Source organism: Zootermopsis nevadensis, unplaced genomic scaffold, assembly GCF_977971745.1.
Source record: "Zootermopsis nevadensis isolate Lab colony 2312 unplaced genomic scaffold, Znev_1.0 Znev_ptg000028l, whole genome shotgun sequence".
NCBI classification, from domain to species: domain Eukaryota; kingdom Metazoa; phylum Arthropoda; class Insecta; order Blattodea; family Termopsidae; genus Zootermopsis; species Zootermopsis nevadensis.
The window spans coordinates 11,973,361-11,997,228 of NW_028259160.1; the positions used below are offsets into that span (position 1 = coordinate 11,973,361).

At 38.9% G+C, this 23,868-nt stretch overlaps 1 protein-coding gene and 1 long non-coding RNA gene across 7 annotated transcripts in view; one reads left to right on the forward strand and one right to left on the reverse strand.

Annotated features, from left to right (window-relative positions):
• LOC110840777 (neurotrimin-like) overlaps positions 1-23,868 on the forward strand; it is a 540,194-nt gene that overhangs the window by 479,331 nt on the left and 36,995 nt on the right. For 3 of the 5 annotated variants that reach the window (XM_087357493.1, XM_087357491.1, XM_087357489.1), the window contains exon 6: positions 2,536-3,820. In XM_087357493.1, the coding sequence (XP_087213619.1) occupies positions 2,536-2,644 (109 nt within the window). In that variant the 3' untranslated portion in view covers positions 2,645-3,820. The remainder of the gene's footprint in view (positions 1-2,535; positions 3,821-23,868) is intronic. The other 2 variants (XM_087357492.1, XM_087357490.1) reach the window with 1 other exon arrangement.
• Positions 1-23,868, reverse strand: part of LOC110833915 (uncharacterized) — a 107,489-nt gene that overhangs the window by 9,421 nt on the left and 74,200 nt on the right. Inside the window, exon 2 of one of the 2 annotated variants that reach the window (XR_015537482.1) lies at positions 19,349-19,422. This is a non-coding gene — a long non-coding RNA (uncharacterized LOC110833915). Of the gene's footprint in view, positions 1-17,012; positions 17,264-19,348; positions 19,423-23,868 lie in introns of those variants that run through there. The other variant, XR_015537483.1, reaches the window with a different exon arrangement.

The following is a 23,868-nucleotide window of genomic DNA, read 5'->3' on the forward strand; positions in this document are numbered from 1 at the left end:
CACAGTCATTTTTCTTTCGTATTACGGAATTAGACCGGGCAGATGTTGCCCCCACTAAAAGACTACGTATTTTAGATTGTTAACTCGCCTGTACTATTCATGTACATGACTGAGCATACTTTATAAATATATCATACGACACAGCACTGTTATAATTCAGACACGATTTCATATCCTGGTTGAAGTTCTCAAGCTATTAACACGCACAGTAAACGGAATTTCGTGTGGGAGGAAGCCATTCATTTCTCATATCCAGTTACAGATATTGTGAATAAATTAGTAGATTTGTTTATTAGGGAACCGAAAATTTAAATTTTAATCTATATTAACACACATTATAGAATCCTGATCAGATTAAACTTTCAGTTACTGAATCCAGTATTTACGACTGTCAGCACACTATACAGACAGATTTACTTCGTCATTTATATACTGTGGTAATGTATAAATGTGTACAGGCTCCATTTTTATGTTTTAACATGGCCACCGGTCGTATGTTGCCACACCTGTGCTACTGGTATCATAACAGCCTTAACATAGGCAAAACAGAATCAAGGGACATCAAACCGGCTGGTCGTTGTGTGAGTGCACTCAAAACTGTCTCCCCCTCTCTTTCTTACACACACAATGTCAATATTACACAGCTTTAAGTTTAATGTGCTCAGTTTGAAGTTCTCGTCATACCTAGTAGATTAAACAAACTGATAAATTTAAATGAACTTATAATGTATTTTATTTGAACGCGCTATGGTAACATTCGAATAATTTCCATTTAGATATCTGAAGAGCAGAACGCTACGTCTGCGGGGTGATTTTTAAGCCAGCATCTTCAAGAAATACGTATTGGGTGAGAGGGGAGGTTATATCTGACCGTCAGAAACCAGAATTAAATTTTCCTTAAAACTTTTTGTAGGCCTATAGGCTCACTAGTGGACTTTCAGGGCCACATTGAATCAAAATCCGTTCTTTTGCTTCTGAGATTGAATATTTGGGGCGCACATAATACATACTCTGCCCTATACGTGTATTTTATGCACTTCATGCGAAGAACGCAAGAAAAATAACTCACAGCATGGCAACGATAGGAAGGTGAAGCTTTCTGCCGCTTCGTTAATTTCCGAAGGCGAATTCGAGATGTCGTCTGTGTGACATCATCTTATTTATATACGCCTCACTCCCCCCTTAGGAATAATTTCAAAAAATCACTTGGGGATGGTTTCAAGGGTTTGACAACATCTGCAAGAAGAGGGAATGCGAATAGGAAGAGGGAAGAGTAAGCCATAATTTCGCCTGTTGTCGAATCGGAACAGACGAATGCAAGAAGGAACCACATGCATCGAATTTAAGTCCGATTATATAAAACATTTCTCTCTCACGTACATATTTCTACAAATATGCAATTTATGTTTCATGCACCATCAGAAATCTGTGCCAGAGAAGGAAGAAAAAGATCATTAGCATCAAAGGCTAAAGATAAATTTTTTTAAGTGATGTTGGTACTTCCCGTCCGTAACGACTCCGTTAAAGATAAACATTTTTCGGCAGGTTCCATTAATTTAGGCTTGTAGTCGTCATGGGAAATGGCAAAGCTGTAGGCCCGTGGCCTATGTAGGAACAGAAATTCTTGCTTTATTGGACAGAAATCAAAAGCACAACATTTACGAAGTATTTAGGGCCTTGGATTTTAAATTACTGAGGACTTCGCAGAAAATGCCGTTTCTAACCGGAAGAGTTCCTGGAAGAAATAGTAAAACATGAAGATGGCTTTGTTCTGGGTTGTAGCGCCATAATGATACGGGCAGCAAGCACCTCTGAAACGTCGGTGTACTTCTGCTACTTAACACACAAGTTCATTAAATTTTAACCACGTCATATTTTGTGATTTATTATGTACATTACTGAGGCAAAAAGCGAAACATTCAGGTTTTGAACGAGAATTGTTTTTATTTAATTACCTTTACCACCAGTTAGTAAAATATTATGTACTTAAATAGGAAGATAATGTGCCCGTAAGATGAATATCAATATCTGTAACACCCACTTTCTATGAAACTGTCTACAGAGATGCTCTTATCTTGGACCACTCTCAGAGAAAGGATATTAGGCAGTAAACATCCTCCGTGTGTGGCCCTGTCATCATAATTATTTTCATAAAATGCTGTAAGAGCGATTTAATACCGTTCAGAATCATTCTTTCGTCATAAATCTGACGTTTCTGTCTGTCTATTACCTCATGCTACGACGCACAGTTTATAAGCAGCGTCTGTTAGGAAGTTTCCACTTGGAACAGCGAGAAAGAGATGGATCTTAAACAGATGAGTTGTTAGGGCGGGAGAAATGGCTAAGGATCGTATCCGATTAATTCTCAGATTCTGCCACCGCGGTGTTAATAAGTTCATAATGTGCCAAAGTTCAGTTCATTCTATTCCCCAAACGAATGAGACGAAATAGAGTGGAGTAGAAAAGACATGGAGTACACCTAAAAGCTAGGACAAGCATCTGATACAATTTGTACTTTCCATTCCTTCTCTTTGTTGCAGGGGAATATCCAGCAGCAATGCAACATGGTGGACAAGCGCACCATCGCTCATCGCATCTCTACTGTTTAATATTCTGCGTGTGCCTATTGCTTTTAAGCCCCTAACACGTAACGAGGGCAGTGGAATTATGCATAGGCTACTGAGAAACTCGACAAGGTGTTCTTTATGAACCAGCAAAGTGGCGAATATAATTTTATTTTTTAACTGTTTTGTTCGTTCATGACAATTTCTTGATAAATGAGGAAGTCTGATGTAACAAAAGGTGACAGTGTTACAAAATTAGTGTATTGTGTGTGTATAAGTGCGTCTAAATAAATATAAATATATATACCGTAATTATATAAAACGTATTAAAGAGAAGTGAGAACTGTGTATTGCTTGTTCCAAGTTGTCGATGTCAAATTACAGATTTAAAATATATATTTATTTTCGAAGTGCGGTTTGAAATAATATGGAGGCAGTTTGTGAAATTCCATCGTTTATTTTAAAGAAACGAGTAAGATGATCATGTGGAAAATAAGTTAATCCAACTCAATTATTTCAAGTCAAAAGAAAATATAGTTCGCATACATTATTACCTGCTCTCCAATTTGTACTGCCAGTTCACGCAAATATCAGAGTGGAAGAAAATAAAATACAATACGTCGGACCAGGAGAATTTAATTCCTTCCACGTTACAACCAGTACATATTTGATAAATTGTAAGACAACTTCGTATGTACGAAATTCTTACTGAAATGAAAATATACTTCCCACAGAACAAAGACTGTTCAAAGAAGGAACTTCTTTTTTTAAACAGTAAATTAATGACGAAAAAAGCTCAGATCATTAAGTCACTTCACTATCCAAGACCGTTGTATGGAGAAGAGACAACACCTCAAGCACTTTCTGGGAAGAATATGACTGTAGAATATTACAAATATCACTGAACTTACAAAATAATGATAAAGTATTACTTTGACTTTGTCCAATCTCATAGGCATTTCAGGGGCCTATGAGGTTTTGTTCGAGAGACATACGGGGCAAGTGACTGATAAAGAACACATTCCCTTTTTTAACCCATACATAATTTTTCAAGAGAAAAAAAAAGACATGAACCTCTCAAAGACAAATACTGAAGACCTAATTAGAATGCAGAGTGCGGTAGTACGAGATGTTAACGCCGTCATTCCCACCACTGGATTTGTTTCAAGCTCAGCGTTGTGGAAACCACAACTCACTTTCTGCATCGAAACGCGTCTGTGGTGACAAGGGAGATCATTCCAGTGTGTTATCAGCAGGTAAGTCATTTGTCAACTACAACATTGTGCTCAAATAGATTAGTGGCAATAACACACTTTTTATTAACTACTCCCAGAGACAGGATAAAGCAAAATGCTATTGGTGTTGTGAGAAACAAGCAGTAGCTATTACTTTTAAACTTAAACTTTGATGTTCAATCAAGTATATTATAATACATTTTGCTCAAGAGTGAGTGTTTATCACTTCACACACACTGTCGTTGGGATGCCTGTAAAGTTCGCTATTACCAAATTAACTCCACAGTAGATCTCACCACCGAGGCATGTATCACAGTTTGAGAAATGTTGGTATAAAGGAATCACTGCGCACAGAATCGTTAATCTACTTAAGTGTCCTTCAGCAGTAATCCAGTCCTCGCCTTCTGCCCCCTGTCGTGACTGGCGTGGCTTTGTTTGCAAATCACGCGTGGGAATAATGCGGTCGGAAGCATCTGTCAACAAGATACAAGTCTCACTCACTGCAGTGCGCTTTAGTCCATCGGTGAGAAATTCCTCACCGCTAACCCCACGAATCAGAATCCTTGATAAGATAACAGCCGCTCAAAAATAACCCACATTTTACGAAATTCATAAGTTCATCAACAAGTAAAAAAAAAACACCATCGTAAATCACTTGAATTCTACGTTTTCCCTATTTATTTAAGATAAATTTCAACATTATCCTCCCACCTACATTTAAGTCTTGGTGGGGAGTAAAAATTTATGTTGCGCTTACGTGATTTTCTCCATTCGCCTTTAATTGCCTATCGCTTGCGCCCAAATGTTGTATTTAACACCGTCATGTCAATAACCCGAAGCTGTATTCATTACTAAAATGAAAAATTAGCTTCGTTAAACAACGCGATAAACGTATATCAAATTTCTCTACTGCTGCCATACTTAATGTTCTTACTCGTAAGTTCTACTAAAAACTAAAGGACGTGGCATCACTCCATACGTAATGCATTGCCGGTTCTGCTTGTACTTGTCAAACACATCGTTCTGTTCATAAACTGCGTAGGGTTGCTTCGCAACGAAACAGCTGTGACCATAGATCGCTTTGTGTGCATTAATAAACCGTATATAGTCCTGTAAACCATAAAACAGTAAATGTGAAACTCCTATAACCTCAAAGATACGTAGAAAAATAGACTCATTATTTCTTGTTTTACAAAAAGATATCGCTATATAGAATTTGAGGTTTTCACGGTGGTGAGTCAAAATATGGCTTGTCTTCTGGGTTGTTGCGTCGTGTAGTATGGTAGAAGTTGCTTGCTGCTTCCATCATCAGGGCGATCGCAGCAAAGACCTCTGAAACGTCTCTAAACTTCTACCAGACTACATGGCTCAACAACCTAGAAGACAGCCATCTTCAAAAGATGTTATCTCTTCCCGTTTCGTCTATTAGACCTCGCTGTGCAGCGAGACATACTACACACTTCCATAACATGATAACAATTTGCTTCCTATGACATGCCAGCTATTTGCTGCAGAGAACACAAAGCCGTAGCTTGCATTCCGACCAATACACACAATCCTGTGATTATAGTTTGTCCAGAGTTTCGACCGAGCGAAATTTCTCAGGCAGGAGAAATCCACTTCGGTGTGCGTAATAACAGCTGGTAGATAACCATTTCCTAGCAATTGATAACTTGGCGTTGAATTGACTGTGGGCTGCAGCGGAAACGTGTGAACTGGCATTTGCTGTTACATTTTTCGTTTACTGACTTTGTGTCGAAATAGTAATAATCACTTTAGGTATTAAATGGACGCTAAGCAACGGACACAGATCACGTTATGTATTATTTAAAAGCATATACAAAATTACTCGCCAAGCAACCAGACCAGAGACGGAGAAACGGAGAAAAGTGAACAGCCGTAAGGATTTTATAAACAAACGAACCTCTTTCTATGGGAAATGTAACCTTTCAGGAACAGATCAGACCTCACCGGAAACTTTACCTGGCGAGTACTTGTATTGCTTGAGGCTTCTTAGAGTCGTTTCATTTATTTCCCGTCAGGGCTTCATTTCACTATGTACACAGTACTCCAGATAATTCGACGCTGCCACAATTATATATTTTTTCCTGACGTCCTCTTCGGAACCCTCTCTCCTTCTTAAAATATCTTTCGATCAAAGAGTACTCTGCATTTCTGTTTATTCTCCGTTTCTCTTCACACTCTGCCCTTTTTCGTCTTTCTCAGTTTTCATCCTTGAAAACTCTTTTATATTCAACCTGTCTCGCCCTTTGCCTTCCATTCCCTATTTATCTTCACTTTTCTTTTCCCTATTCTTTATTTCTTATCTTCTTTCCTTTCTCTCTCCCCTCCTTCTCACAAATTCAGGTCGCCATGGCGCCTCAAATTTTGTATTGGGATATACTTTCAAAAGTGCCGAATGATTTAATGTTGGCTAGAATCGGTACCTTGTTACATGTATCTGAAATCGAAACGAACAATTTTTTTTCTAAAACAGTTAATTACATAAAATATAAATCACATTAAGATCTACAATTTTTATTTGCAACACTTCGATGTTGCAAAACTGTAACGAAAAAAAAGCTAAGTAATTTTGTCCCTGTTGGCGTTACTAACATAACAAAACTCAAAAGTACAAAAAGTGTTGTGGCCTCTGCCGAGTTATATCAAAATTAGTTCCTTGAATATTAGGAGAAAAATTCACACACATAACATAAGCCTAATTTTCTTTACGTCATGACCGCAGGTAAACGAGAGTTGACTATTTAAAACTGTGGAACGTAAGAGAATTAATTGCCTTCTATTCTGACCATATCCTTGAAACTACTGGGCAATCAGCGTTACCAGAGGTGACGTGTTATTCCATTATATGCAAAGGCCTTTCTTTGGCCCATACAGTGAGGACAAGTGTTGGCAAGCTGATACAGCTGTTTCCACAACACAGTCACGCGCACGTTTCAATGGGATGCTGACAAGAAATCCCACGCGCATATTGTGTTTCGACCTCTCACTCCAACCCAATGCCCTAGCATTCATCTGCAGGGTCCATATAGTGTAGAGTTAGATGCGAAGACGGTCATGGAAACAAATAGGTAAGAATTTTAAAAGGGAAACTTAAGGTACACTTCTTCTATCTGGGCACTTGCGTCGAAAGTCCGAAAATTCCACAGGAAACCTAGTCAAAATTACCAGTAATCCAGACAAAACTCAGAGATTATAATAACCTTCTCATTGCACACTTTTCTCCAGCCTCGTTTTACGTCCTGTGTGTTTAACTCGAGTATTCCTCACAACAAGCTACTTTCAAACGCCCACACTACATGAGACTGGAGACTGGACTATGATGTCATGTGGACTTGTAGATACCAACGTTTCGGAGAAACAGGACCGCCATGGTCATCCTCGATTTATGTCATCAAGTTTCATACTTTCACATAATTATTTATTATGTTAGCTCGGGCAGATGATGCACAGTCAGAAAATAGCAGTAGACAGTGAACCTATTGCTAATCAGAAATACATCTACCTGTCTTAAACAACCCCAAAGCAAGAACGTAATCCTCTTGGTAAGTACTTCCATTCAATCCCTCCGTGTAAGTTTGTGTCTTTCCCAAGACTTTCCGGAACCCACTTGTTAGTCTCGACATCACTTGCATTTAAGGAGCTTGGTCATTGAAACCATTGTAAAATCGTGAATCAAGATTACTGAACAGTTGCACGGCCTATTGTAAGAGAAATGCAGATGCTGGAGTTGCTGACTGTGCCGTTAGCCTGGCCTGTGATGATTTCATGTGCAGTCTCAACAACAATGCAAGACTAATTGTGGGGTGTAGCACTAAGAACAGACTGTGATCTTCGCACGGACTCTCACAACTAATGGTGCCAACCGTACGAAGCCACTTTTACCTTAATTACTTTACTTCGCCTTTACTTTTCAAACAAAGGCGTTGAGACCAAGTCTAAAGTAGTCGAAAGCAATCCATACCTTTTCGGGCAGAATATTTTAATATGCTTTAAAACAGTAACTTGCCTCTTAATTGACATAGCAATACCGACTGACAGGAATGTGATTAGGAGAAGATCTTGAAATACAAGGACTTTCTCATTGAAATACAACGAATTTGGAAAGTGCAAGCAAAAGTAATCCCAATAATTATAGGAGCAACTGGAACTGTCTCCAGGTCACTCAGAAAATATTTGGCCAACATTCCGGGCGAAAACGACATCAGGGAACTGCAGAAAACTGCCATTTTGGGATCCTCATACATCATTCGAAAGACGCTGTCGTAAAATATATAGCTATCTCTAACAATAAAATTATATAATACATGTAGCACTTGCTAAAAACAACACGTATTCCGGAAATAGCTGCTGCTTTATGTAGCTTAGGGGCAAGGTCTGTTCCGGGTACATGGAAGTACATATCCCATAAGGTGGTGAATAGATGGGATAATAATATACTGCTCTAGTGTGTTGTTAGAACCCCCTTCTTATTAACTGCAACAGATGATGCTCTATTACACTTCAACTGCCCAGAAACAAACAAGGCCATACACTTCAAGTCACTGGGTATATGTTACCCAGACGTTTCGGAGCCTCTTTTCTTTTCAAAAACGTCGTAGCTCTATTCATATCTACGCGGCTGATCATCCTAAGAAACTGCATCGCAGTTAGTCGTAGCTAAACGTCCCGCGTTACATAACCACACTATGCAGTAAGGATAAGTAAACTTCTTATGTTTAAAGTTCCCCTTTCTCCTCAAAGACTTCGGCACTGCAGAGGTATTAGCGTATGTGGCACTTCCTTCCAGGAGATCTGCATTGTGCAGGGGGCAGGAAGGAAGGAAGGAAGGAAGGAAGGACTCCTCCTACGAGGCGTTACACCCGCTGGTCCTCATAATTGCGCCTCCGTTTCTGTTTCTCACTACACGTTTTCTCTTTCTTCTTTGTTCTCTTACCATTCGCTTTGCTCACTTTGCAATATACATTCCTTTTGAAGCGGTTCTCTATGAAAATAAGGTATTTTTCAGCGCCGTGACAACCACGGACGTCTGTATTTCGGGTTCATGTAAAACAGTGATTGAATCGATACAAACCAGAATGAATACGCCCGCGAACAAAATTGAATTGAAATTCGTTTAGTACTCGTAGGTCCTAGGATGTGCAACAGACAGACCGACAGGCACGGCCTCTTTCCCGTAATGCGTTAATTTTATGAACGCTGTGTAAATAACTCATTAGAAATTTGGAGTGATATTCCCGTATCCTTGAGACATTTTATGTGTTTTACATTTCTCTAATACTAGTATATTGCGGGAAAATCTAAAGTAGTTAACACAGCCATAAATATGATCCCGTAAGGACCAAAATAGCTTAGAAGTAAATCATCACAAACCAACACTCGCTTATTATACAGATAATTCTACTTGCCTCATTTCATGACGAAACGTGATATCATGATACCATATTATTGTTTTCTTGTGTCTTATTGTTTCGTTCTGTCTAATTTTTTTGTTATGTTTCATAGTTTTGTTGTGTCTTATTGTTTCCTTCTGTCTCATTGTTTCGTTCTGTCTCATTGTTTCGTTCTGTCTCATTGTTTTGTTGTGTCTTATTGTAGTACCACTGCCACCGGGTAAAAACCCATTTGCAGTTAATAATAAATAATAATAATATGATACGATGTCATGTCCACATGAATATATACTTCATAATAATTCTCAAATCTCTTTAGAAATCTTGTACGGAAATCACACACTCTGACGCATCTTACCTTTCCATTTTTTAAAAAAATTCCTGGCATCAGTAACACAAAGTGGCGGATGGGCGAAAATAGGAGTTATAAGCGACCTCAGGACTTCGGTGTTATGGCGTCTGTTTCTGTAGTCTTCGAAACAACTTTGGTTTTGGTGCCGTTCTTCTGCCGTGCTTAGTGTCTGAGCTACAGAATCCATTTTCACTTGGAATCGAACCGAGGACAATTTTCCTGATTTCTGACTTCTGATTCCGTAACCTCCTCTTCGAAAACGCCGTCACCGATAACTGAACGCAGAACGTAATTCCGGGGTTTTGATCCCGTACTCTCTTCCTGGTCTCAAGGAATAAGGATGCAAAGTTTGGTACAAATCTGTTAATCCATTCTCAAATATAAAGATTGTACATTATACAATGATAGTGTCCCTCCCACCTCAGAAGTTGCAGCTAAATTCGTATCAGAGTCGACAGAAAATGAAGAAAAAATCAATTCTCTGGGCAAAATTATTTTCGTACCAAAATTAATAAAAATATGTATAATATTTAAGAAATTACCATTTCTTCCTTTTAAGGGAAGAAAGAGTTCTAAAAGCGACAGAAGAGTATCGACTGAGAATAAAGACGTTAGTGTAACGCGCTTGAGTTGTGGTATTGGACTCGGCTGACTGACCACAGGCCTCTCTGCGGTGCTGACCTTGCAAGATCTGACTGCCCTGCGGTTCACCGTGGCCCACGTTCCTGCAGATTGTTTGCACTACGAGTGTTACCACACACAGGCCGTGTTACGTAAGCTCAAACACACCCAGTTTTCCAACTCTCTTGCCAGTGAAACTAAAACCATGAGCTAAATTCTGGATACTAAACTTCGAATAACATTATTCAAAAGTCGACTGACGTGGCCTATGGTAAATAATCCGTTTAGGCATGCTATTGCTTTGTGCTTATTCTAGGCATTTATAGTCAACCAGCAGTGGGTTATAATGCCGCTATTCCACATTTAAGTTCATCCACGATGTTTTCTGAACTGCAGAGCGCGAACTGGTGTGCAGACCAATGTTTAAAGTTTGTGTGCTTTATCATTTCGAAATCCTGTCCACATATTTCAGTAAATAGCTCTTTAGCTATGTATTCCCTACCACTACAGCCTTCACATTTGACCATGGTGGCAGCGATGCTATAAAATGACGAAAAGATGTAACATAGGCCTACAATTTCAGTTGTGAGAGTTTCGTACGATTATGAAAGGGGGTGAGATGGTAGGTTGAACAATCTGGGTATTGTGCTGTCTTCATCAAATGTTCTGTACGAGTTAGTCGGTCGAATTCCTTTTCATAATGGTCGGTTTTCCCTGTAGTGAATACTAGCCAGACACACAGACATTTTGATGGTGGTCCTAAGTGGAGCTTAAATCAAGTTTCGTGTAGGTCGCTGAGTTGCTACTGGAAATTGCACACCCAACGATTTCCATCTTGTTATAAGTACCTTTGTCTAATGCATATGTAGATTAGTATTTTGCATAAACAGATATATATATAATGGCACAATCGTGTTTAGACTGATGATTCAGGATATGTAATTCTACATCTCGATACGATTGATCGACTCAGTAGCCGCAGCTATTAGCTTTAAATGCTATTTTTATCAAGAAAAATACATCGCCCTTCTCAACTGAGCGAAACGTACTTCCAAGTACACTAAATTTAATTTAAAATGAGGAACAATTCTGTAGTTTCAATTTATATGCAAAGTTATATAGACAGAAGTTTGTATTATTTATCAAATATTATTAGGGTAATCATATCCAGAAGACATTTAGCACGCAATGGAGAGAAGGCAAATGTACAGTCGGTAAAGGAAAGACACTACTTTAAAAGCTTAAGCTAAAATTGGAAGATAAAATCGATCTTAAAGAAATATGATGTGTGCGTGAACTAAATTTACTGTTGTTATTATTATAATTATTATCATTATCATATTTCACCAGTATATTCATGTATTTAAAAATTGTGACGGACAGAAATATATTCTTAATACGACAGGTATTTCAGACTTCTTCGCGTAATTTAAAACTGATTATGTAACTACTCGTGTTTGCATGGTGCTCATCAGTATACGAAATTATGATGCAACTGTGCAATTTCTTTGGGATAACTCCTGTGGCAGATAAAATGATCAGTATTGTTTGAACTAGCAGACAAAACGTCTCTCCAATCTCACAACTCAAATTATTACGGAGCGGTGTCCCCTCAACTATAGACTTCTCTGTGTCTCACAGGACAAGATCTCGCTGATGAGCTATTAGCTTGTTCTCGTATTATCATCATTATACTTCTGGAATTTGTAACGCGTTATAAATCAAACGAAGACGTCATCAACTTCAATTTCGCCGCAAGGGATTTCTTTGGTAAATACTGTATATGTTAAATATCCAAAAACCAATCTCTTGCGTGATGCTTTAAAGACAGGGGTGAACAAACTTGGGCGCGAGAGGCGATATACAAATATTAATAGTCCAATGATCCACAAACTTTCCCCCTAATATAGGAAATACATTGTAGCTAAGATTAATAAATTATATAATAAGAGACAGTGACAAAAATGCTAACATAATGTTCACTGGCACTAATATGTACTACTCATATTTCCATTTAGTGCTTTGCAAAGCATACAGAGTTCAGAACATCGTATCCTTAATAACTGGCGTGTTGTTGACAACCGATCCTGCTTTTTAAGCTATGAAGTCCTCTGTGAGATTTTAGGTTTTCACGGCAGCGACTGTGAAGATGGCTGTCTTCTGATTGGTTGGTAGGATGAGATATGGAGTACCTCGACATCTAACCCCTCTATCTTTAAGCCCCTTATGCATTATACGTAGTTTTCTGTTAAATTTTCAGCATACAACATCCATAAACGCAACTAAAGGGCATTTGTATCTCCTGGTACACCTATAAAGTGTATAATGCTCGGAGCTTCTGCTTTTGGGGATGAGTAGCGTCGAATTGTGAGGATTATACGTTTCGGCACAAATTGCAGTTGCCATCCTCAGGGTGAATGTATAATGGCTAGACGTCTTTGGAAGCCTTAACTACATGCTCATCTCCAATTCGCCACCGACTGCCTGTCCTATGTAAAACTCCTAAAGACACCTAAGCATTACCTTCTCACTTCGAAGTTAGCAACTTCAATGACTGCCGAAACGTTGGATAATTCTCACAATTCGACACTACTCATCGCCGAAAGCCGAAGTTGCACATTGAACCTAAGGACAAGGGCCTAGAAAGTGTGTTCAGTTGATGCGAATAATTTATTATTAGTTAACAATTTTAAGCCTTATAAAAACTATAGGCCGAACTCGTGAGGCGCCTCTGTCCGTGGTCACTTCAGAAGAGCTCCATCTGCCACCGGGCAAACATAACTGCCGAGCCCTGCTTTAGTCCATGAGGACTTGAAGTATCTGAGATGATAGGATAAAAGAGAATGCAAGAACACAAGAAATAAATGAAAATAAGACTCTGGATGAAGGAGGGCGAAGAAAAAAAGATAGTAACTAACAATTGTGAACTCCACCAGGTGGCAGTGGAAGAAAAAGCTTGGTGAGGAAAGAGGAAGGGGTCGACCTCTCTATATTACAGTATTGATCTTCAGGATGAAAAATTAATGAAACTTCTTCCACTGATGTGGAATGAAGAAAGTGCTGCTAGGTGCAACGACGTAAGGAAAAGGTTCTTTTTCGCTCCGCCTGAGGCAGTGCGAAACGATATGACGCAGTCCATGCTAATAAGGACGGGCCACCAGAACTGAAGAATTAAACTGAAATCTGCAAGCAGCACGAGAAACGGAATAAAGGTGAAGCGAAGTGAGATAATTACGAAAGGGGAGGTTCTTTTGGGAAATTGAAATTAGTTTCTTAAAAACTGTAACTAAGATTTCAGGTTGTGGAGAAAATTGGCAAATGTACCGTGTGATACATTCTAGCAATCTTATTAACATTCGCTGAACAGACATCGTTGTTTCAGAGACAAAGTAACAGAAAGATTTCATTTGTTTCTTGACTTCACAGGTCACGCATATTGAAGTCATTACTTAGCTGTTTATCACTTCTTCCTTCTGGTTTGTTTTTATTTTGATAATATTTAACTATATTAAAATTGTGTTGAGTATTCACACTGGATTCTAGTGACTCAGGATAGGATGCGGTGGCGGGCTCTTGTGGTGACGGTAATAAATTGTATTGTTCCATAAAAGGCGCCTAATTTGCCTACCTGAACGTACTGATGGCGCCAATAGACGAGTATTCTGGTAAGAACGTTTGTAAACACCTCTTCAGCAGTGCATAACATCTGAATGCCGACATACAATTCGTAAACCACTGCGACTGCTACTTGACAAACACGAAGAGATTTCTCCGTTAGAAAAGTGATGGGACTGGTTTGGTGCGAAACTCTCGACTATATAAGCTTGCTGGCGCGTCCTGGTGTCTCCGTCTGGAACAACGCATAAAAGCGACGAAGACGAGGAGGATCAAAACAGCAAAGAAGGTTACAGGATAAGGAAAATGGTATTGTTGAAGAGATACGGGAATTGTATGGGGGGGGGGGGTTTGGAGCTCATGGGGTAGTTAGATGTCGGAGGAAGGGAAAACTACACAAGAATTTGTGGATATTGGGGAGGAAGGTTTCCCCTAAGATGTTACTCCCTCCCTATTTATCTACGACAGGGGTAACACAATTTTCTGTAGCCTGCTGTTGCCGTAAAATATATTCTGGGCCCTTTAAAGCCGAATACTGTCCAAATTATATTTAAGAATTTAGTTTGTACCGCAAAGAACACTAAACAACACCATTAAAAAGATCGGCTGGTTAATGCCGTTTAAGGAAATCATCACTGTTTACAGTAATAATCATACGAAAGACATAAATACAAAATGAAGAGTTTACGATCAAATCTGACGCACAAGCAGAAACCGGAAGAGAGTGCGCCCTGAGCCACTACGGCATGCTTAATAGGGTGGCAGTGCTCTTCTTCGACAAGACATTTCTCGCCTTTTTATGGAACCGGAAGGAAAATTAGTCTATTCACGGCGTTCACGACAGCCCGCCACTGGGCCCTGTCGAGTCAGATAAATGCAGTTCACACTCTCACGTATGGCCAAGTTGGGCTGCGACAGGAATGGACAGCCCTTACCAGGATGGGAGACGAACCACCCCGGATTTACTGTGGGTTTCCGGAGACAGATTTCTATAAAGATAGATGCTCTGTGCAAGAGTTAAGTTGAAAGCAGGCAAGCGGATGATATGGGGGGGCGTACAGTATCATCTGAGACTCCGAGGGTATGGAATATGGCGAAAATCTCCTCTCCTTCTTGTCTTCTTGTTGGAATGTTCAGTTGTTGGCGGAATGACCCCACGGAGACGTGTAAATCTGACCCCTGGTGACGTAGGAAAAGGCATTTCTCCCTCTATTCTCTCTAGCGAGATCAAACTTGTAGACAGAATGGTATAACACACTAGCTGCGTCAGAAACGTCTCATCGTTCTGTGTTCCACGCCCTGGTAATTTTAATCGAAATACTCGAAAGTACAAGACAAAACGCAAAACTTACAGGATCAATTATTCAATAACATAATTTCTGAGCACTATCTTAAAATATTCATGTAAATGAAAACTCACATTGAATTTTATATCACAAATGGAGACATTTCAGTGGTTTTAAGTGGACGTTTAATGAAATAACTTTGAGCATTCTTAATAAATTACTATGAAGAGTCAGTGGATTGTCCTCATTTACATACCGGCAGCCCACAAGTCGATGATAAGGGGTGGGGTAAATGTGGCACCCGATCTAAAAAGGTTGAGGACCCCTGATCTTAACTGAGTAGGCGTTTTTTTGAGCCGCAGCACAGTCAGTTACGAAATATCGGAGTTCGATTTCCACTGAGACCTGTCTAGAGGGCCTCTGTGGGACAGCAGACAGCCTAGCTTATCCGTTCCGGGAGCTGTTTCTCCGACGGTAAAGGACACAAAGCCCGTGACACTAACCACCCAGTCCCGAATAAGGAATTCATCGATGACCCTACATGCTTCACGGCGTTGTGCTAAGCATGGGAATAGCTTTATGCTTGTCAGTTGTCTATATAGGCGAATTTAATTGTTTCTGCCACTATGTCTGTTGTAACTTGCCTCGTAAAGAGTTTGGAAAACGCCAGCCGTCCGTACCTGTGACTCTACGTTGGAACAGAATAGCCTAGAACATTCCGAGGAAGTTAAGACAACAAATTCAATCCTCTTAGCAATAGATTTCATGTTTGTTTTCTCCTGTACAACCCTCGCCATTCTTCGAAAAGTTTACTTTGCTCCTTCAGTTCCCAACCTCTTACTTGCACTTATTCTCACACTAATCACTATGTTTTCTCACCTCTAGCCAGTTAGTTCTATCACTGTAAGCCCTCACTCCAGCCCAGTGCAACCAATGAAACTTTACTTTTATTTATAGACTGGACAATTGTCGATTTAAATTTACCCCCTAATTCGTTTCAGCTTCCCTGTTCCTTACAGCTACAACCAAGAATTTACAGAATTAAGTTGTATTTCAGGAGCACTTAGAATACAGTTCTGATATGTATGTTTTCCCAATTCTGTGGTCTGTTCTGTACACTTATCCTGGGATCAACAGTGGGCTGTCCCACAAATTTGTAAAACCTGGAATAATGAAAGAAAAGTAGTCTCACTGCCACACTCTGCTCAAATTCCTTTGTGTAAAATTCTGAAAAGGCGGGAATTTAACGCCTCTACATAGAAACGAGAGTTTACATGAATATGTCTGTCTTCTAGGATTGTGGCCGTGTATTCTCATAGATGTTCACCGAAGATGACGTCTGAAACGTCGGCAAACGTCTACCAGACCAGAAGACAGTCATCGTCATAGTTCTAGACCTGAAACCTTAAATCTTACAGAGTACGCATGTTTAACTTCGTCTTTGTTTTCTTATTTTAATCAAGGCAAGGTTGACCCACTGTCGATCTCAGGTCTTCATGCAAGCATTCTTATAAGCTACTTAAACTAAGGTCAAAATTAATTTTATCGATCAAAATTCGTAACGTAAGCAAATCTCGTGGGTGGAAAAATAAATGGCCTACATCTCACTGAGATTTATAAATTCCATATTAAATCTCTTTCATCGATTTTGAAAACACAAAGTAAGCCTACAGGAAAAGATAAGTTGTGGCTCTATGCAGTGCCGATACATTATTGCGATTAGCTTAGCCAAAATATATTTGTATCTGTAATAAATGAGCATTAAGCTCAGTGTTGTACGAAACATATCAGAGAACTTATCTGGAAAATATGCATATGCCTACTTCCGTTATATGAAGTTAGAACTTCACATTCAAATGGCAATTCAGTCTTCAATCTTATGCTTGAAAGTAAAGGGCTAGACACAGAACAAAGTTTCTACTTACGACTAGTTTGGTGTGACACTTGCAGATTTGCAAGACTTGCAGATGGCGTAGACAAGCCCAGTAATGGAGATCGGGCATTTGTTATGAGGTTTGGAGTCGCTTAATCTTCTGTTATGGAGGGATGAGAATCAAGGACGGAAGTACAGATAAATGTAGTAAGCGCACGCTGGGAGATACCAAACAGAAGGGGATTGGAAGGAGGCTGGTTACAGCTTTGTCGTTACTAACTTTGTGTACTGCTATCCATAAGAGCAGATATTGCTCAGCCTTCTCCTTCAACTGTCCCATGGGACTGTCCGATAAAATGAGGAACGTTCAAACGATCCTCTCTATACAACCAAGATACTGGGCTACCTTTTTATTTGTTTGTTATATTTTTATCTTCTTGTCGTTTCTTTATGGTCTATGAAGTTGTTAAGAACTTTATAATGGATACAATCCACAAAAAAAACTGCACCGGGAAAGCTTCCTTGAAGGCCAAACGATACAAAAATGAAGTGCTGGTAGCCAGATTTCTCGTAAGAAGGATTAGAACATATCACAGACCTAAAACCACAAGCAAACTTACCTAGATGTCTTTATGGGATGTACTCAACGACATTTTATATTGCGATAAGAAGATAAAATATTCAATTTCGTCATATTTTGTAGACAACTTCGTTTAATCCGAATGCAGAGTCTGACGTTATAATTTCCTGCTTTTGATAACAAAAATGGTCATGTCGGAGAGAACATGCATATTTATTTTTAACAGAATCAGCTTACGTAGAGATCTATTACGTATTCTTTGTTGGCTGAAGTGTTGGCGAACATACACACTAAGCAAACAAATTTAAAAGATAAGACTTCAGGCGGGGAGATAAACAGATGACGCATATACCCTGTTATGGCATGGTATTCTCTGTGCATTCATGTTTTATTCTGGTAAGCGAAATGCACGCCACGTTTAGTGTCCTATTCAGGAATACCACTTCCACTCGTAATACTAACCTCAAAGCATTTCCGTGATGTTACAGCCACTGTTATTGCTAGTCTTCGAATTGATGTGCACAATTTTCTCTATCGTCCATAAGGAAGAAGGAAATAACACTATCTTTTTTCTTGTTTTTTTTAAATCTCTCCTCCTTTCCGTCATCCACGTTCTTTCTAAAAACAAAAGGGAAGGAATTCCCACAGTCGGACAAAAGCAAATATGGGGCCTTGTAAACGGGAGGATATTTTCCTGGCTATGTTTTTAGTCTCAAAGTACGAATGGCCTGCCTGACTTTTATCCTCAACAACTTGGACTGGGGTTATGGCATATTAGAAATTTCACTTTTCTTCTCTTTCCTTTATTTTTGCATTCCGGTTTTGAGAGTTTACAGGCCAGAGTGTTACTGAAAATGGGTGGGATCTTTGAAACAAAAATTGTTCGAATCTAGCGCGCCTTCCACATTCCAGCTCTGGAAACTTCGGAAGCCAACATAACAGCAGACAACAACTTAACGTTTACATTTACATCATTTTGAAGTTCCGCTAAAAGTTCTGCCAGCAGTATGAATAGCAGTAATCCATGGCAATTTATTTTTGTTCCTTTATTTCGTAATAACTTTTTTTTACTTTTCTGGCCTTAAAATGTAGAAAGCTAAAAGCAGTGCTAACAGGTGCTATTTCGCCTGCTATTGACACCAAAGCAGAGAGCTTTTGAAGTCAGAAAACCTCTGAACTCTGCAGTACTGTTTGTATTTTCTTTAATAAACAAGTTTCCTGCGTAACAGAACACAAAAACCACTGCATGTACTCCACTGTAATAATAGAGTGGTTCACGAAATACGTTGAAAATACGACCAGACAAAAGCAACGTTACTGGGGTGGTCAAATGGAGGATGATATGGGGGAACGTGCAGTTTTAGTCGGAAAACCTGAAGGGAACATATTACTTGAGACCTCTAGGTGTAAGCGGGAGCATATTATTTAGTGAAGATCAAAGAAACGTGGTTTATATATATGGAGTGAATTCGTTTGCTTATCAGTACTACATGTCACACCCATCTCCAAAGAAATAAAATATGCTAATCAAATATTGTACTTGGAAATTAAACTGAACAAGGCTTTATATAGTGTAAAAATCGATTATGTTCCGTCGGTATAATTAGATCATATAATGAAATGTATGTGTAAAAATATTAAATTATACTCGTTATCAATTTCTGTAATCAGCTGCCATGTTCGAGTGTTTGGTTTATTAAGCGAGTGAGTGGTACGGCAATGTTAGCTGCATCGACTATCTTGCCCTTAACTTCTGGGCTGCATGATATGGACATAAGCAGAAAAACAATTTTCTTGAAGTTCCTTACCTTGACGTACCTCCCATCCGTTACAAAAGACATCTTGATCCAAACGAGAGATACCGGCTCCGCCAGTCATTACGCTGAAAAAGTTAAAACATATTTTCACAATTAGGCTTACGCGTCAAGACCGTAACTGACACCTAAAATAATATTTTGTACACAATTCAACATCCAATAAGTGAGATTTCAGATTCTCATTAAAATTATTGTCTTCTGGACTGTTTTGCCGACATTTCAACATTCTCTCCTAGTGATTTCTTAGTAATCTTCTATTTATGAATAAATTTTATTTTATTTAAATTACACGCGTAAAGTATATATATAAGTGTATATAGGTACAATGTGAAAAGTCTGTCGACCCCTGACAACACACGGAATCCTCCTCACTGCTTCCAGCAATTCCAAACCAAACCAACTCACTGCAGTGTCTACTGCAGACTTCAACCAGAAGGTAGTACAAATGGAAATGAATTCTGCCGAGAGAACAAAAATTAAAATGAAGGGAAAAAGGAGTATAATAACTTATGGTTCTCAGACACTAACATAATTAATTAATTCGGTAACATAGACAAAGGATATATAAAGTGACTATAGGTACATTTTTTTTTATGTTAAAGTGTCCAAAATTATAATTCACTTGTTCTATATGAGTGTGACTCACCCCGAGCGAAGAAGAAAATTTAGGGTACTTTAGAACAAAAGTAGTGAGAATACTTTTATCCAGGACAGAGGAGAAAAGCATATGAGAAACTTAATAATTTGTACTCTTCATCAAATATTTTACGGTACTTAAATTAAATGACACAATTTTAGATCTATGCTGGTGATGGGTTTACGTCTAACGTTCGCCATATACTATCGGATGATCAAATGAAAAATAGTGACATGAGTGGGAAATGTAGCACGCATACGAGATACGAGAAACTCACACAAAGTTTTGGTCGGGAACTCCGAGAGGAAGAGACAGCTTGGAATACCTCGGCCTGTAAGCAATCATGATATTAAAATGGATTCAAAAGCAACTGGATGAGAGTGTGGACTGGACTCGTTCAGCTCAGGGTAGGGAGCAGGGGTAGCCTCCTGTGAGCACAGACAGGATTCAGGCTACTGAGAGGGCTCTAAGTCTGTGGTGTTAGTTAGTTGCTGGTGTTTCATTTTTTAAGACTGTGGACTCACGAAATTTTGTGCAACACCAACTATGGCTGCTATTATTGCAGTGAAATTAGCTCTACTCTGAATTTTAAACCGGAGGCTCCCAGGTGGACCAATCCTGAAGCAAACTTAGTCTTCCCAACTGGTTCACAGAGAGTAAAGCGTAATGGTACGTATTAATATTCGGAGCAACTTGTTTCAGTAGTTGGTAACATTTATAGTATTTATTCCTTCTCGCTAGCTTCTGTACTTACACCCAGATAACTATATGGGTATAAACCCTCTGCAGACTAAAGACATTAAGTTTTAATATGAACGAGCTTTAAAATAAACTGCACTTATAAAGAAAATAAATAAATGAGAGAGATAATTTATCGTAGATACGGTGATTTCTTGTTCCCCGTTTAAAGAAAAAAAGAAATGAAGTGGCTTAGCTTCTGCAAACAGTCAGCTACTTTCATAAACTTCTCGTAGTCCGGTTCAGAAAAGAATTCCCACATGATACAGCCTATAAGCTACAGAACACACACGTGTCCTACAACTTCATATTGGAGCGTCGTAATTAAGAGCTTACAGTTACTCAGCTGTTCAAAAAAATTCAGTTTTTACGGAGGCAGAGTTTAAAAGAGCACTCAGACCCGTGCCAGTTGAATCCATCCCATACGTTCACGGGCTACTTCGAAAATTCCATTTTAAGATTGTTCTCTCAGTGACGCCAAATAACCTTATTTTTTTAATTTTTATCCCAGCAACGATTTCGAGGGGGGGGATTTTTACAGTACTTTCTTTAACAGTTAAAAAGTTTCTCCTATCTTAGAAGCATAACTCAAGGTAGTTTTTTAATACTGATAGAAACCATGGAGATTTCTTTATTGACGATAATTAAATTTCCCCTCTGCCTTCGGTGCCCACTGTCCCACTGTGTGCTACAAAAATTTCCACTTCGAATTTCCATTATTTATGAGTTTTATAAAAAAATTCACAAGATAATTTCTGGTACGTTATGGAATTGCACAGAGGCTCATTTAATATCAAATGTAAGATGAAAGATACGTGTATTGTTACAGCGTTCACTTTGTGCAACCAGACAACACGCCTCAGGCTTTCAACCGAACTGCAAATTAAATAAAACTCAGACACATGTAATTATACGTTTTTAATTCTGCATGGTCTCATTGTGTGTATTATTTCCCTGTATCAGCACTAGAATAACATAATTCTTCATTCTCCTGCACTGTCCAAATTTACGTCGAGTCATGCCATTTTTCATTTTGCAGTGATCAAATGCAGTAATAATTATTCGCGACTGTCAACACACTGAATAAACAAAAGGAACTATTAAAGAAATTAAATATGTAGTGGAATTTCATTTGCATCGTAACTCACTTCTTGTTTAATTAGGTAGTGGTATTTCTTCCAATACAGATAGAATAATTATACCGCAATGCCTCGTTCGTAGGTACAAAATGTATCACGTGAAGGTGACAGTGGTCTTTGTCCTTCTGTATATCCCACACTTCCATTCCATTGAAACTAAGGCCAGAACAAATATAATTTTAGGCTGGTCACCTGTAAATAAAATCCAGAATACAGCGAACGCTCTGTATGTTTGAGAATTGTTTTCGGAGACAGACCACAAACATAAATTCTGCGTGGTACATGTATATGATACGCTGTACTTTAAGAATACACAGGGAAAATTTAAAACAGTCACAGTCTGTTCCAGTGAAAATTATGTACAGAAATTGATGACTAAACAATGCACTTACGGTAATTTATAATTCTTGCCAGCCTCGAAGTAAAATATATTCCGTGTGTTCTAATAATATCTTGTTTTTTCCAAATGCGGTTTAATGGGCCAATGCAGTTAAATGGGTATGCGAGCCACATGTTTGTTGTTGGTTGGTGGGCAGAGAGACAGCGATAAAGCAGAGCATTGTAAAAAGCTATATGCGAGAGTGGTTGGCTAATGTAAGACCGGAAATTGGGAATCTCTAACCAAGACTACGATTTATTCAACGACAGAGCATTCATCAAAGATATTACCGTAATAATGTGTGGAATAAATCCATCTTTCATTTCAAATAAACCGCCATAATTAAAGCACTCATATACGTTACAATATAATAACAGCACCCAAGACTAGACGAACATGAACGCGCACTTTCCCTTCGCTGAATTAACATGTTATCTGCTATTCAGATCCCTTGCACCTCATCTACATACTTAAATGGACATGAAGTGACGTTAACAACACTGCAACATCAATTAAGTGTTTGCGCACGTAAATGATAACATCTGAACACGTGGGTGAGAGTCAGGCGCTCTGCGGTTATCTCGAGAAGGAGAAATCGATAGGGCCCATCATTCTCAGTTTATCACGAAATGCATACCATATTAGCGTGCTTATGTTCCTTGAAACAAGTGCATTATTAGACACAAAAACTGTACATGTGCCCCACATACGTGTTCTGAGCCAACAGACTCATCTCATGGGATTACGCACGAAAATATCCAGTACTCAGAAATGTTGTCTTTATGAACCGTTACGTTAAAGATTTCGGTCGCACATGAAATCCAATAAATAATTGCCAAAATTATTGTCTAAATAGCACGAAGCCATCAAAAAGTGTATTGTAACCCTGAAAGTGCCAGCTGTAAGATGACATGTCGCATTTTCTGGGTAGGAGAGTGTCGCTCTGACAGCGGAGATGTTTGTTGGGTTGGGTACTTCCATCTAAACACAGGGAAACGTCACTTCGTACCTTCTTTTTATAGCATGGATGTCCATTTCTATTCCCATCCCTCCTTGCCATCAAACCTCTTTATAAAAGCTGTTATTTTTTGTCTATTTACGTGCGTGTCTCCTCCTTTCCTGGTCCCTGCCCTTTATAGGTCACTTCTTACTTCTCTACTTCTTTACATGCGATCCTACTATAAAGGTTTATCACCTACATATCTCTAGGTACATACAACGAAAACAGGGTTTGGGGCAGACGAAGATGAAAAAGGAAAGTCAGCCTACACATACACGCACAAAGAATAACGAAAGCAGAAGAGAAAAGCGAAAAACAGCGGAGCAAAACTTTCTATTACACAGTGTTGCTTGAGGCATCAGATGTGTTTGGCTCGTGTATATTCTGATATGTTGTATCTTCATTATAATGCTACAAGGCGTGTGTTTCTCATAGGCTTATATGAAAAATCCTGGTTAAGAAAGGGTAGAAAGGTGTACTCCAACGCAACACGCATATTTTCCAAATACCTGTTCTTTGCAAACGTTCACATCTTAAGATCTCTAGTGACTGTATGAGCTCTGTATTTTATATAATGAATAATATTTTGTGATAAGATACAGTTGATAAATTTTGATT